The sequence below is a fragment of the Nymphaea colorata genome, chromosome 4, assembly GCF_008831285.2.
Source record: "Nymphaea colorata isolate Beijing-Zhang1983 chromosome 4, ASM883128v2, whole genome shotgun sequence".
NCBI classification, from domain to species: Eukaryota; Viridiplantae; Streptophyta; class Magnoliopsida; order Nymphaeales; family Nymphaeaceae; genus Nymphaea; species Nymphaea colorata.
The window spans coordinates 5,887,657-5,901,417 of record NC_045141.1 but is presented as its reverse complement, the minus strand read 5'-3'; the positions used below and the strand labels follow the sequence as shown (position 1 = coordinate 5,901,417).

The following is a 13,761-nucleotide window of genomic DNA, read 5'->3' as shown; positions in this document are numbered from 1 at the left end:
GCTTTGTTTAGGCTATAAGTTATTAATTGGATGTGTTTAGCCCTAATGACATTATGATGGATCGTTTTCTCTAGTCTCTCTCTCTCTCTCTCTTCTCCTTGCCGCCAGACCTTGATAGCCTAAGAGGCTATCAACTGGTATCAAAGCCACCATGACGGATTCCGTTGCCGCCGTGGATGACAATGTCGCTTTAGCAGCCATTGAAGCCCACCGTGCCTGGATGGAGAAAACTATCATCAAAGTTAATCGCCACGTCCAAACAATCAAACGCTCGCTCGCCGATTCTGAAGCATGCCTGCAGAGCGCCATCCAAGCAGCTGTCACCGCCAACCTCCGTGACGCCTTCCAAACCCACTACAGCCCCATCAGTCGCAGCCGCCTTCCCAGCCACCGGCAAGTCTCTTCTCGGGATGCCTGGTGTGGTTCACGACACATCATCGGGCGTAGGCCCATACGTCCAACCTTTGACACGACAGCGTGATGGGAGTCATTCCTCCCGCACAACAGCTGCCCATCAATGGAGGGTTTGGCATCTTCGGCGCTACCCATGCAGGTGTAGGACCAACTGCAGGCGGCGTTTTTTCCGACAATGTGAATTCGGCGCCCACTGGAGGCAGCCCTTCCTCGATGCCGCCCCACTTTTTGGTATGGAGGGGGGACTTCAACCGATGGAAGCCGATCAAGATGGACTTTCCCCGCTTCAATGGAGATGACCTGCCAAGTTGAATCTTTAAGGCCGAACATTTCTTTGAGTGCCAAGGGATCCTAGAGACAATGAAGGTTAGTCATGCTGCCATGAATTTTGAAGCACCCGCCATCCGGTGGTTTCGATAGTTACTCTCGCAATACGGCTGACCCAATTGGCAGCAACTGGTAACCGCCATGACGACACGGTTTCGACCGTCAATCTATGTGGATTACAATGCAGAGCTCTCTAAGATACGGCAGAAAGGAAGTGTGGTGGATTACCAAGAGCACTTTCAGGAACTTAGCAACAAGGTTCGCGGGTGGCCTGTTGAGGCCCTTATTGGCACATTCGTGAGCAGCCTTAAGGAGGAGTTGCGGATTGAGGTACAAGGGTTAAGACCTGCCACCCTACACGTGTGTTTTGCTGCAGCACGCATGGCTGAGGAGAAGCATTGTCATTTCCTGAGCTTAAATCATCTGCCTAACATGACACGCGCCCTCCAACTGCCTACCGCCCTCCCGGTCGAACAAGGCAAGCTGGTGAGCTAGCCACCTCTTGGCAAGGACCCTTTACGGCCTTTTGTGCGACGAGATTCGGGAGAAGCAACACCAAGGGATATGTTTTCACTGTGATCAACCATGGGCTGAAGGGCACTCATGCAAACGCCTCCACATGTATTTGGTGGAGGAAGAGGAAGAGCCGTGCTAAGGAGACACCATCGAAACACTCGAGGAGACGTCGCCCATACACATGGCCGTGGCCTGCCACCTGAAATCTCTCTGCATGCTTTAGCCAGTAACAAGGTACCACAGTTGATGCGAGTCGAAGGGCGGCTAAGGGGCCGAACAGTGAGTGTGCTGGTCGATACAGGCTCTACTCACAACTTTATTTGTGAGAAGTCGGCAAGGGTGCAGGGTTGCATGATTGATACGCAGCGAGTGTTTGACGTGGTAGTAGGAGATGGCAGCACCCTGAAGTGTAAACGTCATTGCAATGAAGAAAAGCTGGAAATTCAAGGTCATTGTTTTCCCGTGCAGCTATATACATTGTCCATGGCGGGCACCGACCTTGTGCTAGGCATGCATTGGTTGTGAGGGCTTGGCGAAGTGGTGTGGGATTTTGTGGGTATGCGAATGCATTTTACCCAAAGTGATGGCCGTCGACTTACGCTAGCAGCCAGCTCACGAACCGCGGCTACATAAGGGGTTAACTTCAAGATATTGAGAGGCGCATCTATGAGCTTGGTGCTCCTCATGAGTCAGCCAGAAGCAGCCGAGAGTTCGTATGTCACACCAACCATAGATAGAGTATGTCTATCCTCACTTCTTAATGAATTCTCTAACGTGTTTTTAGTTCTTAGAGGGCTACCACCCTCGCACTCCTGCGACCATAGGATTGATCTTTAGGCTGGAGCAATCATCGTCAAACAATGGCCATATCGCTACAACCCCTTCCAATGGGAGGTACTCACGCAGCTCGTACAAGAAATGCAAGAGTAGGGCATCATCCAAGCTAGTCGGAGCCCTTTTGCTTCACCAGCCTTATTAGTGCGAAAGAAAGATGATATTTGGAGATTCGACGTGGAGGATCTTCTTGATGACTTACAAGGAGCATCGTTCTTTTCCAAGATCGACCTCTGCACTGGCTATCCTCATATTAGAGTTCTAGAGGCAGATGTGCCTAAGACTGCCTTTTTCACACCCAACGACTATTATGAGTTCTCTGTGATGCCATTTGGGCTCACCAATGCACCAGCCACATTTCATGAATGACGTGATCCGACCGCATCTGCACAGGTTTGTCCTTGTCTTTTTTAATGACATTTTGGTGTTTAGCGCATATGAGGACACACATTTCAAGCATTTTCACGCTGTCTTGTCTCTCTTGATGCAACACGTCTTAAATGCCAAATTATCCAAATGTACCTTCAGCATATTTCATGTCACGTACTTGGGCCATGTTATAAGTCGTGGCAGTGTTTGGATGAAGGCAGATAAGGTACTGGTGTTATGGGAGTGGCCCTTACCTCGCACAGTCAAGCAGCTTCATGGTTTTTTGGGACCAGCAGGGTACTACAGGCAGTTTGTTTAATTTCGGAACCATAGTTGTGCGCCCTTGATCGAGTTGACAAAGAAGAATGGTTTCTAGTGGTCTCCTCAAGCGGAAAAGGCATTCGAGGCATTAAAACAAGTGGTCATGTCGGCACTAGTACTGGCAATGCCCAACTTTGGTATCCCCTTTGAAGTGGAAGCCGATGCCTCTGACTTAGGCATTGGGCAGTTTTGAGTCAGAATTAGCACCCACTCACATTTTTTAGTCACACAATGGGCTCGGCCTTCCATAGCAAGTTGGCTTATGTTCGCGAACTAATTGCTATTGTTCTAGTAGTACTGCATTGGAGACACTACCTATTGGGTCAACACTTTGTAGTACTTACAGATCACCATAGCCTTCGCTATTGCCTGCAACAGTCGACTCTGCTCCCTAAGGTACAGAAGTGGGTATTAAAACTTAGTGGCTTTGATTTTGAATTCAAATATCAAAGAGGGAGGGATAACCTAATGGCAAACGGGCTCTCCAGGCAGGGTGCGTGGGAATCCTCCAGTCAGTTCCTTGCCACCACTTCTATACAGTGTCAAATTTGGGACCAAATAGCTCAGGCACACAACACAGCAGCCTCGGTTCAGCACATTCGCACCACCATGCAAGACGATCCAATGCGCAAGTATGGTTATGAATAGAGGCCTCCTTATCTCTACTTTTGGGATCGCATTTATATACCCACAGACACTGATTTGCCACGCGTCTTGATCACGCATTTCCATGACTATAAAGACACTGGTCACGAAGGAGTGTAAGGAACACATCGCTGCCTGCGAACCGCCTTCTTTTGGTCAGGTATTAAACGACATATTCATGACTATATCAAGGTGTGTGACACTTGTCAGCATAATAAGTATGAAACACAGAAACCAGCCAGATTGCTGCAGCCATTACCCATTCCCAAGCAAATTTGGGAAGATATTTTGATGGACTTCATAGAAGGATTACCCCGGTCCCACAGCAAGTCGATAATTTTGGTGGTGGTCGATCGACTATCCTAATATGCACACTTCATTGCCTTGAGTCATCCTTTCTTGGCCAAGACTGTCGCCCATGCACTCCAAGAACATGCAGGGAAGCTCCATGGTATGCCTCGACTCATTATCAATGATTGGGACTTGATATTCCTTAGTGCGTTTTGGAGAGAGTACTTCCATTTGCAGGGCACTAATCTGAAGATGAGTACAACCTACCACCCACAAACGAATGGCCAAACAAAGGTAGTAAATTGTTGTGTAGAAACATACCTCCGATGCTTTGCAGGGCAGCACCCCAAAGAGTTGGCAACTTATTTATCCTGGGCAGAATTGACATACAACACTGGCTGGTGCACATCTACAAATACTACCCCTTTTGAGGCCATGTATGGGCGACCACCTCCTACAGTTCACCGCTATTTGCCGGGCACTGCACGCGATGACATGGTCGACACTCAATTACATTGTTGAGACGTTATTCTGAAGGACCTCAAGGAACATCTAGCGACTGCCAAAAATTGCATGGTCTTACAATACAATTGCTGCCATAGAGATGTGACCTATTAAAAGGGTGCTTGGGTATTCTTGAAAAGACTACCGCAGCGCAAGGTGCAATTAAAGGGACTCGGAAAGCAAAAGTTACTCTCTCATTATGTGGGACCCTACAAGATCAGCCGCCGAATAGGTAAACTCGCTTACGAGCTCCTTCTCCCAGTCGGCAGTTCAATACATCCAGTCTTCCACCGTCCCCAAATTGAAACCCTGCACCACAATTCCCACCGGCGACGATATCCAATCTACTCCCATCCTGGAAGAACCGCCTGTCTTTGACCACTGAGACGCATCGGCATGAGGAAAGTTAAGATAGATGGCAAATTGTGTCACCAATGGCTGATTGAATGGTTGTCCAATGAAGATGTGTTAAACTATAAATCCTTCACCAACACGTTGAAGAGGAGTCCTTCACCAACACGTTGAAAAGGAGTCTCTTAGGATTCCACATCCTTGTAAAATGTGTTAAGATATTTAATATCCTTGTAACATGTGAAGAGTCTCTTAGGATTCTATGATGTAAGTAATGTCCTTGTAGCTTGTGAATCTCCTAAGATTCTACGATTGGAGACTCTTAGAATTCTGGAAATGGGATTATAAATAGAGGTCGTGCAAACCATTTTGGTTATGGCTTCTTCTCCTCATCTTCTTCTTGTTCACTCTTTCCCTCTCTATATTCCTGCGTGAATGCTGATTTCAGAACTCAGATATTGGTGCTTGAATTTCTTACATAGTATCAGAGCCATGTTACGTTACTTCTATCTAACGAAGTGCTCAAATAGGTCTGATCTAGTTAAAACTCTTTTCTCAATTTCTATCTATCCTATATTCACTCTTTCTCTTGACTCATTCTTGCTTACCGAAGAACATATCTTGTTATATCGTGTCATTTTGTTTTCCCTAACATTTCCTACCTGTATACTCTCCTTTTGCTGTCATGGAAAACCTTTCACACTCTGGCATGTCCTCAAGTTTTCTTCCTCGCCTTATTACCAAAAAACTCAACCATGAGAATTATCTGATCTAGAAAAGGCAAATCATGCCTTTCATAAGAAGTCAAGGCCTTTTTGGACATCTCGATGGTTCAACAAAGGCTCCTCCAATATCCATTTTGCAAGAAATAAAAAATGAGGACGGAGAAGTTATTGTTGTTCATGAAGACAACAACCCTGAACAAGTTGTGTGGATGAGACGTTACCAAAGTTTGGTTGCGTATATTTTGTCTACTCTATCTCAACAAGTGTTACTTTCAATTTCTGATGACTGTACAACAGAAGAATTATAGGAAACCCTTGCTGATACCTTTTCCCAAAGAACATAGTGGGCTCTAAATGGTTATATAAAATCAAATACAAACCTGACGGCAACATAGAAAGACACAAAGCAAGGTTAGTAGCAAAAGGGTTTGCACAACAATATGGAGAATATTATAATGAGACATTCAGCCCTGTGATCAAAATGGGAACAAGTCACGTGATTATATCATTGACAGTTGAATATGGATGGAGACTACATCAAATGGACGTGAAGAATGCTTTTCTTCAAGGTAATTTGAGGGAGAAAGTATATATGGAACAACTTCTAGGATATACGAAAGGAGACTCTCATGCATGGGTTTGTAAACTAAAAAAATCTATTTATGGACTTAAATAGGCCTCACGCTCGTGGTTTGACAGTTTCTCTTGTAAGTTTCAAGAATGTGGTTTTCAGATGTGTCCTCTAGATCATTCTCTTTTCATTTATCGGAAGGAAAACATATTTACTTTACTTCTTATATACGTTGATGATATTGTTATCATAGGCAATTCAGAAAAACACATAGAAGAAGCTAAAGTTTTGATGATACAAAACTTCAAAATGAAAGAGCTTGGTGATTTATGATTCTTTCTAGTAGTGGAGATTGATAGGCACAATAATCGCCTCATATTGACACAACAGAAATACACGTTGGATCTGCTAAAAAAGTCAGGTATGTCTGATTGTAAGTTTGTTGGAACTCCTAGTGTTCTAAATCAAAGACTAAGTGCTCAGGATGGGGAGTTATATGAAGATCCTATGCAATATCGAAGTATTGTTGGGGCACTTCAATATCTTACATTTACTAGACCAGATATTATATATGTTGTGAATCAAGTATCTCAATTTATGCATGCACCTAGAGATACTCAATGAATGTTGTCAAAAGAATATTAAGATATCTTAAAGGGATAACAGGAGATGGCTTAGTTTATGGTAAGAGTGAAAATATAACTGTTGGACATCAACTTATGACATTCACAGATGCAGATTGGGCTGGAGATCCCATTCAAAGAAATCCATTTCTGGTTTTTGTATTTTCATTGGACGTAATCTTGTGTCTTGGAGTTGTCGAAAGCAAAAGGCAGTAGCAAGATCCAGCACTGAAGCTGAATACAGATGCATGGCTGCGGGTGCTGCTGAAGTTACAATGGTTAGACATTTGCTAGAAGACATTGGAGAAAAGATTAAAATGTCAATGTTAATGTGCGATAATCAAAGCGCTATTAACATTGCCTTTAATCCTATACAACATGGTCGAACAAAGCACATTGAGATTGATCAACACTTTGTTAGACAAAAGGGGGAAGACAATGAGATTCAGCCTATTTATGTTCGTACAGATGAACAAGTTTCAGACTTATTTACAAAAGGATTAACGAAGCAACGATTCTAGTTTCTAAAAGGCAAGTTATACATACTGCAAAACCATGCACAATTTGAGGGAGGGTGTTAAACTATAAATCTTTCACCAGCATGTTGAAAGTGAGTCCTTCACCAACACGTTGAAGATGAGTCTCTTAGGATTCCACATCCTTGTAAAATGTGTTAAGATATTTAATGTCCTTATAACATGTGAAGAGTCTCCTACGATTCTATGATGTAATTAATGTCCTTGTAGCTTGTAAAATCTCCTAGAATTCTACGATTGGAGACTCTTAGATTTCTAAAAATGAGATTATAAATAAAGGCCGTGCAAACCATTTTGGTTATGGCTTCTTCTCCTCATCTTCTTCTTGTAAACTCTTTCTATCTTTATATTCCTGCGTGAATGCTGATTTCAGAACTTAGATATTGGTGCTTGAATTTCTTACAAGATGCACCAGCAACATGGGAAGATAGTGAAGACATCATGCCTCATTTCTTTTATTCACACCTTGAGGACAAGGTGCTTTTTTGAAGAGAGGGGGGGGGGGGGGGGAGTAATGTAATGCTTTGTTTTAGTCGTATTTCAGCATTGCCTTCATTATGGTTGGATTTATTAGAGTTTAGTACGTTTTATTAGTTTGGATCGGGACCCTAGCAAGTACCCGCTTTGTTTAGGCTATAAGTTATTAATTGGGCGTGTTTAGCCCTAATGACATTATGATGGATCATTCTCTCTAGTCTCTCTCTCTCCACCTCTCATCTCCCTCTCCTCCTTGCCGCCAGACCTTGATAGCCTAAGAGGCTATCATGAATATATCATGGTAGTCCAAATCAATGCTGCAAGTACATCATAACCCATATCAATTAATAATAGGTAAACAGAAATTGTAAACTTCTTTAAATCCATAAAACCAAAAAGAATCTGGAAAGAAATATGAATTCCATTAAAAAATATATTAGCTACAAGATGAAACTGATATGTCACATTGAAATGCTTGTGAATTGCATGATAAAAACAAGTAAGCTGCTATGTCACATGCATGCGGGTACACTACAAATATGGGTACGGCAATACAGGTTCAGGTACGGCAATTTTGAAAATTATGGGTACGTGGGTACGGCAAATTTTTAAATTCTCAAAAATGATCAAATGAAAAAAAAACATTAATAGTCTTATAATCTACAAAAAATCACAAAATTAAAGAAAAATGAGAAGAAAATATAGAATCTTATTGAAAGAGAAATATAAAAGAGAAAAATAAAAAATTAGAGAAAAAATTAAGTTTGAAAATATAATTTTAAAAGTTTAAAATGCAACGGTACCCCAACCGTACCCGTACCTGTGTCGTTGTACCCACATACCTGACACGGGTACTTGACCAAAACAGGCGTACCCGGGTCACAAATGTCAGCTGAAAAAGAGAGAAAAAACGTGTTTTAGAAAAAAACAAAATGAAAGGAATGCGAAAAACATACTATTCGTAATTTTTTAGTCTTTTAGTTGTTTCACATTTTTTCATTTTTTTTACAATTTTTAATTACCAGATTTTTATTTTCTCATTTTATTTTTATTTTTTTAACTTTTTTAAAACTTTACTGAGATTTTCGTAAGATTTTCGACTTTGCTATATTATACCTAAGAAAAACCTTGCTGTTTTATAACCGTAAATGAAATTTGTGACCATAAGTAATAGTCATGAAAACATTGAACTTTTAATTTGGAAGGTAGAAATAAGCTCCTATACAAGGAAACCACAAAAGGCTCAATTTTTAGTTCATGAAATCAGCCTACATTTCTGTTTAAATATGTAAATATACCTCTAATGGTACACTTAATATTTAATTTTAAGGAATTTATGAACAATTTTTCTTTTTGTCACTGGTTTTGTGCGTTTTGAAGATACAACATAAGACACAAGGGCATATCATAGTTATAGGATATAAAAGTATAATGAAAATATACCTAAACATATTGAGAATATCTTGAATTTCACAAAACGACCCTTTCGAAACACCTTCCTTTTTTTACGAACTAGAAAACAGAACTCTTCAATTTCTACTCTCTCTGGACTTCTGCCCACAACTCCTAAAATCCAATAAAAGTACCCATTCTAAACTACATTTATCAGTGTTACTACATGAAAAAGAACTATTGAAAACCAATTTCTTAAATAAAACTAAAATTTCACAAACACTGAAACAAAACCAGACATTGCAGTTTCTATGGATGTGCTGACAGGAATGGGATCTTCACGGAGGAGAGCTTGCCGAAGGACCAATAAGCTGCGCAGGAAAAAGCAGCTGAGGTGCTGATATAATGAAAATTTTGCTAATTAATCCATTTTTCTGTTGTTATGTTATCGTCACTGCTGCATGTTTACAATAAAAAAAAAAAAAAAAAACAAACACACTGCATATCTGCAGCCATAGTTTGTCTGTACTGACACCTTAACTCGTCAAAGAGATGGCAGCAAAAAGGGACTGGTTTTACAACTGGTTCTTCTAGTTTGCTCTTAATCAACCTATAATTCAATGTAAATTAATCTAATCATGGCAATTGCATAAAAAAAGTAAGATGAATATAATTAAATGCAAGACTAAGAAAACCCAAAGACATTTGAAGTGCCATCCCCACACCAAGACATCTGCATTGTGTACCTGTCTAGAACACTCACTCTACTCAAGCACTAGACAAATCGTCCCTATTTACTGAAGAAATATGCCTTTAAAAAGGGAGAGAAGAAGGGCATATAAAAAAAGTGAGAGATGTACCCATGAAGCACGATGATGGAACTTGAAATAAGGCTCCGGCAAATCCAGGAAGAACTAGAGTAATAAAGTTTTCGAGAGGGAGAAGATGCAACCTCCCTTTCATAGTCAATAGCGGAGACAGTAAGGAAGTGCGAGAGGGAGGGAGTGACAAAGAGGGTCCCATACCAGTGATGCGACAGCAGCAGCCATTGCCTCCACAGACGACGAAGGGGGCGAGAGGGGCTGCAATAGAATGGGGGAAGAGAAGAAAGAAAAGCCTGCCATAACGTCGAATATCAATGTGGGCCTTCCGATCCTTTTAGAACGGGCGGTAAGAGCAGTGGACACTATCGGCTAAATCGAGATCGAGCCCCTCCTACAACTATTACTAATGTTTTACGCGTTACTATATCCGGTTATAACAAATTACCGCGACTTACCCGCCCGCTTATAAATTCCCCTCTCCAGAGCCGCAGCCACTGGTAAGTTTGTAGGGTTCCGGTTGGGGAAGCTTTGGTTCACCAAGCGCCGACAAGGAGACGGCAGCCTGGGGCTCGCCATTCTTCCGTTTACAGAGAAAATTGCCGTCCATTATTTGCTTGCATCCATAGTTTATTCATGCTGATTCCGTCGTTTCGCAGGCTGCAAGCCTTTGATCGAATAGCAAAAACCATAGTTTTGCCAATACGACCAATGCCCCTGTTTGTCGTGATCGCTATTGCTTCCTGTGGTCGTGGATTCTATCCTGATTTTGATGCTTTTTACTGCTCTTATTCATCGGTAAATGCTGAAGTTTCTCCCATCAGTTCGATCCATTCGTCTCTGGACGACGATGAGTTCAAAGCTAGGTTTAGCGAGCTCGTCAGCAAGCAACATTGGTCAACCTTCAAGAGAGAATTTGGGGAAATTGAACCGAAGAAGCTCTTGCCTTCTCTGTTTGAGAAGAAGATCGATCTGGGAATAGTGTTTAGGTACTTCAAATGGGTTCAGAGGGAACAAGGGGCAGTCTTTGATCTTGGTTCTTATTGTACAATGTTCCGCCGCTTGGCTGAATGTAGGGAATATGGGAAAGTTAGGGCAGCGATTCACTTGATGGTCGGTGGAGAACCCGTAAACTCGGACTCAAGCGCAGCTGTCCTTCATAAGATCATCGTTTCCGGTGGAGAGAGAAGAGATCTTACTGGGCTTGTCATCGATATGTTGGTGTACGAGTTGGTCAAAAGTTCTAAGCTTTTCATGGCGTTAGATGCATTTAGAAGGTCAGGCTATTATGGATTTCGATTATCCGTATTGTCCTGCAATTCGATTTTGAATGCATTGGCGAAGACGACTGACACGCAGAATATAGAGATTGTTTTCAAAGATATGATGAGCAGAAGAATTAATCCCAACCAGATTACTTTCAATATCGTGATCCACGTTTTTGTTAAGGTTGGAAAGTTGCAGAAGGCAATGGACCTGGTGAAGGATATGGAGTCGTGGGGCTGCTCGCCTTCGGTCGTCACGTATAATGTGATTATGAACGGTTGTTGCAAAATGTGCAAAGTGGGAAGGATGCTTAAAGCTGAGGCAATCCTGAAAGAGATGATATCCAAGAAGATTTTGCCAACTGTGGTCACATATAACATTCTTATTGAGGGATACTGCAAGGATGAGAATTGTTTCTTGGCATTGCGGTTGCTGGTGGAGATGAAGAAGAAGAAGATGTTGCCCAATGTCGTAACTTACAATTCGCTGATCAATGGGCTTTGCAACGAAGGAGAAATTACAGCAGCGGCTAACTTGCTTGAAGAAATGAAGGATCAAGGTATAGAGCCCAATATAGTGACCTACAATTCTCTGATCAATGGTTACTGCAAGAAGGGAATGGTTTTGGAGGCCAGAAAATGTATGAACTGCATCATGGAAAGTTGTCTAGTGCCTAATCTTGTGACATACAATACCTTAATAGATGGATATGGAAATTGGGTAAGATGAAGGATGCTTGCGCCATGTATAATTTAATGTTGGAAAGAGGCATGCCTCTTGATATTTCAACGTACAACTCTCTGCTCACTGGATTCTGCAAAGCAAACAGGACGCAAGATGCTAGTAAGCTATTAGATAAAATGGTAGAAAAGGGTATAAAAGCTGACATTGTGACTTACAATATACTGATTAAAGCTTTGTGTGAGCGAAATCAATCTGGAAAAGGAGTCACTTTGTTGGACGAAATGTTGGATGCGGGTTTGAAGCCAAGTCATGTGACGTACAATACTTTAATTGAGGGGTTCTGTAAGGAAGGAAATCTGAAGGGTGCCTTGATTTTGAGGGCAAGAATGGAGAAAGAAGGGAAGCATGCCAATGTGGTTACCTATAATCTATTGCTTAAGGGTCATTGTAAGAAAGGAAATCTGGAAGATGCAAATAGGCTTCTGAACGATATGCTTGAAAAGGGTTTAGTTCCAAACCGTGTAACTTATGATGTCATCAAAGATGACATGATGCAGAAAGGATTCATTCCAGATATTGATGGTCATGTATACAGTTCTGTTTCCTAGTATTGATGTTCATGACATGAATTGTTGGCTTCGACTGCTATTGCTGACCAGAGGGCAACGCCTGCCAAGCTAAGCATATCTATCAAAAGGAGGAGACTAATGGTAAGATTTTCTCCAATTTTTTCAGTGTGTGAAAATATGAACTATAAACATGCTTTATTCAAGTCAGCAATTGGAAGCATTGTTGGTCGCGTGATGGGAGGTACATGGTGATTTATCTGCAACATGAGTATATAATGACAGCCCTGAGCTTGTGAAGTCAGAGGGTGGTATGCGTTTTTTCCTACTCATGGTGTTAGAATCCTTTCTGCAATGTGAACAGATTATGTTGCATTCCTATGCTCTAGTTGGAATCCCTTATGATGATAGTGTACACGTTGCCAGCTTAAAGATGGGCACGTTTCATGTCCTTGTTATTACTCTGCCTACACACGGTACGATTGCCATTTTCCATACAAAAAATGCAATTGTATGTCATTAGTGTTTCATTGAAGATCAAAGAGAAAGACAATTTCAATTTCTCCTTCCTTGATGCTGATGTCCTACACACGGTAGTATGCACATAAACGTATGTACTTATTTACTTCAGTACTGGTCGAATGCCTTCTTCATTAGACTTGCAGTCTTCGCAAGTGTCAAACGTGATTACCTTCAGGCCCTGTTTTTTTCTGACCGTGCTTTGGTCTTCCCTTTTTCAGGATGCTAATGGTGAAAATCCAGCATCATATACTTGTATGAGCTAAAGTCCCAGAGTGTGCATTCAAACTAGCTCTAATGAACTTCTCAATAGGCAGTGCTTTCTCTCATCTGCGATGTCACACTGATGTCTATAAGAGCCAAGCGGGTGAAATTTGTCAGTAAGAACATCCTATCCCATTTTCCAGTGCTGCCTTTCTTGCACTGCTGATCCTCCATATCGCCAGAAAAAGGGCGTCCGTTTGGTCACAGATAGGAAGGAACAGAGACGGAGAGGGAAAGGGGCACCGACGAGAAGCAGATTTCGCGAGGAGTAGTTTCAACCCTTTTCCCCTCTTTTATTTCTCTCTCTCTCTCTCTCTCTCTTTCGACTTTCAGCACAGGTTCTGAGTCATCAAAAGATGTAGCACCAGATACGAGTTGCAAGCCCCTGCTAGCGAAACTTTGAGAAGAGTTTAAGCAAAATCATCGTCCATTCTGCGCCTATACCATAAGACTTGTTTCCGCTCTTGCGGTGGAAGATGTGGACGTGAAGAGATGTTAAACCATCAACATTCACTATGCTTCGCGGTAGGAAGCCTTGCCCTTCCAAATGTCACCAAACTAATGCCACGTTGATCGGAGTGGACGTGGTGGAGATTGTGTTTAGGAAGAAAATTCATCCTTGAAATGGGAGGAACTTCTGTTTGTAGCTGGCATTCCGATTGCTTGTACATCTTATTCATGATTTGATGTCCAAAAACAGAAAATTAGTTCGAATTTGTGCAATTGGAATGGTTTTCTTTGTGAA

The 13,761-nt window shown here is 41.9% G+C and overlaps 1 protein-coding gene and 1 long non-coding RNA gene across 5 annotated transcripts in view; one reads left to right on the top strand and one right to left on the bottom strand.

The window, feature by feature from the left end:
• The window catches only part of LOC116253045 (uncharacterized), a 25,336-nt gene extending 15,287 nt beyond the window's left edge, over positions 1 to 10,049 (bottom strand). For all 4 annotated transcript variants that reach the window (XR_004172374.1, XR_004172376.1, XR_004172377.1 and 1 more), the window contains exon 1: positions 9,922 to 10,049. This is a non-coding gene — a long non-coding RNA (uncharacterized LOC116253045). The remainder of the gene's footprint in view (positions 1 to 9,921) is intronic.
• Positions 10,028 to 13,761, top strand: LOC116253044 (pentatricopeptide repeat-containing protein At1g09820-like). Its single transcript, XM_031627771.2, is given in 3 exon segments — positions 10,028 to 11,692; positions 11,695 to 12,843; positions 12,974 to 13,761. Coding segments are annotated over 2 exon segments (1,920 nt in total). The 5' UTR covers positions 10,028 to 10,353; the 3' UTR covers positions 12,276 to 12,843; positions 12,974 to 13,761.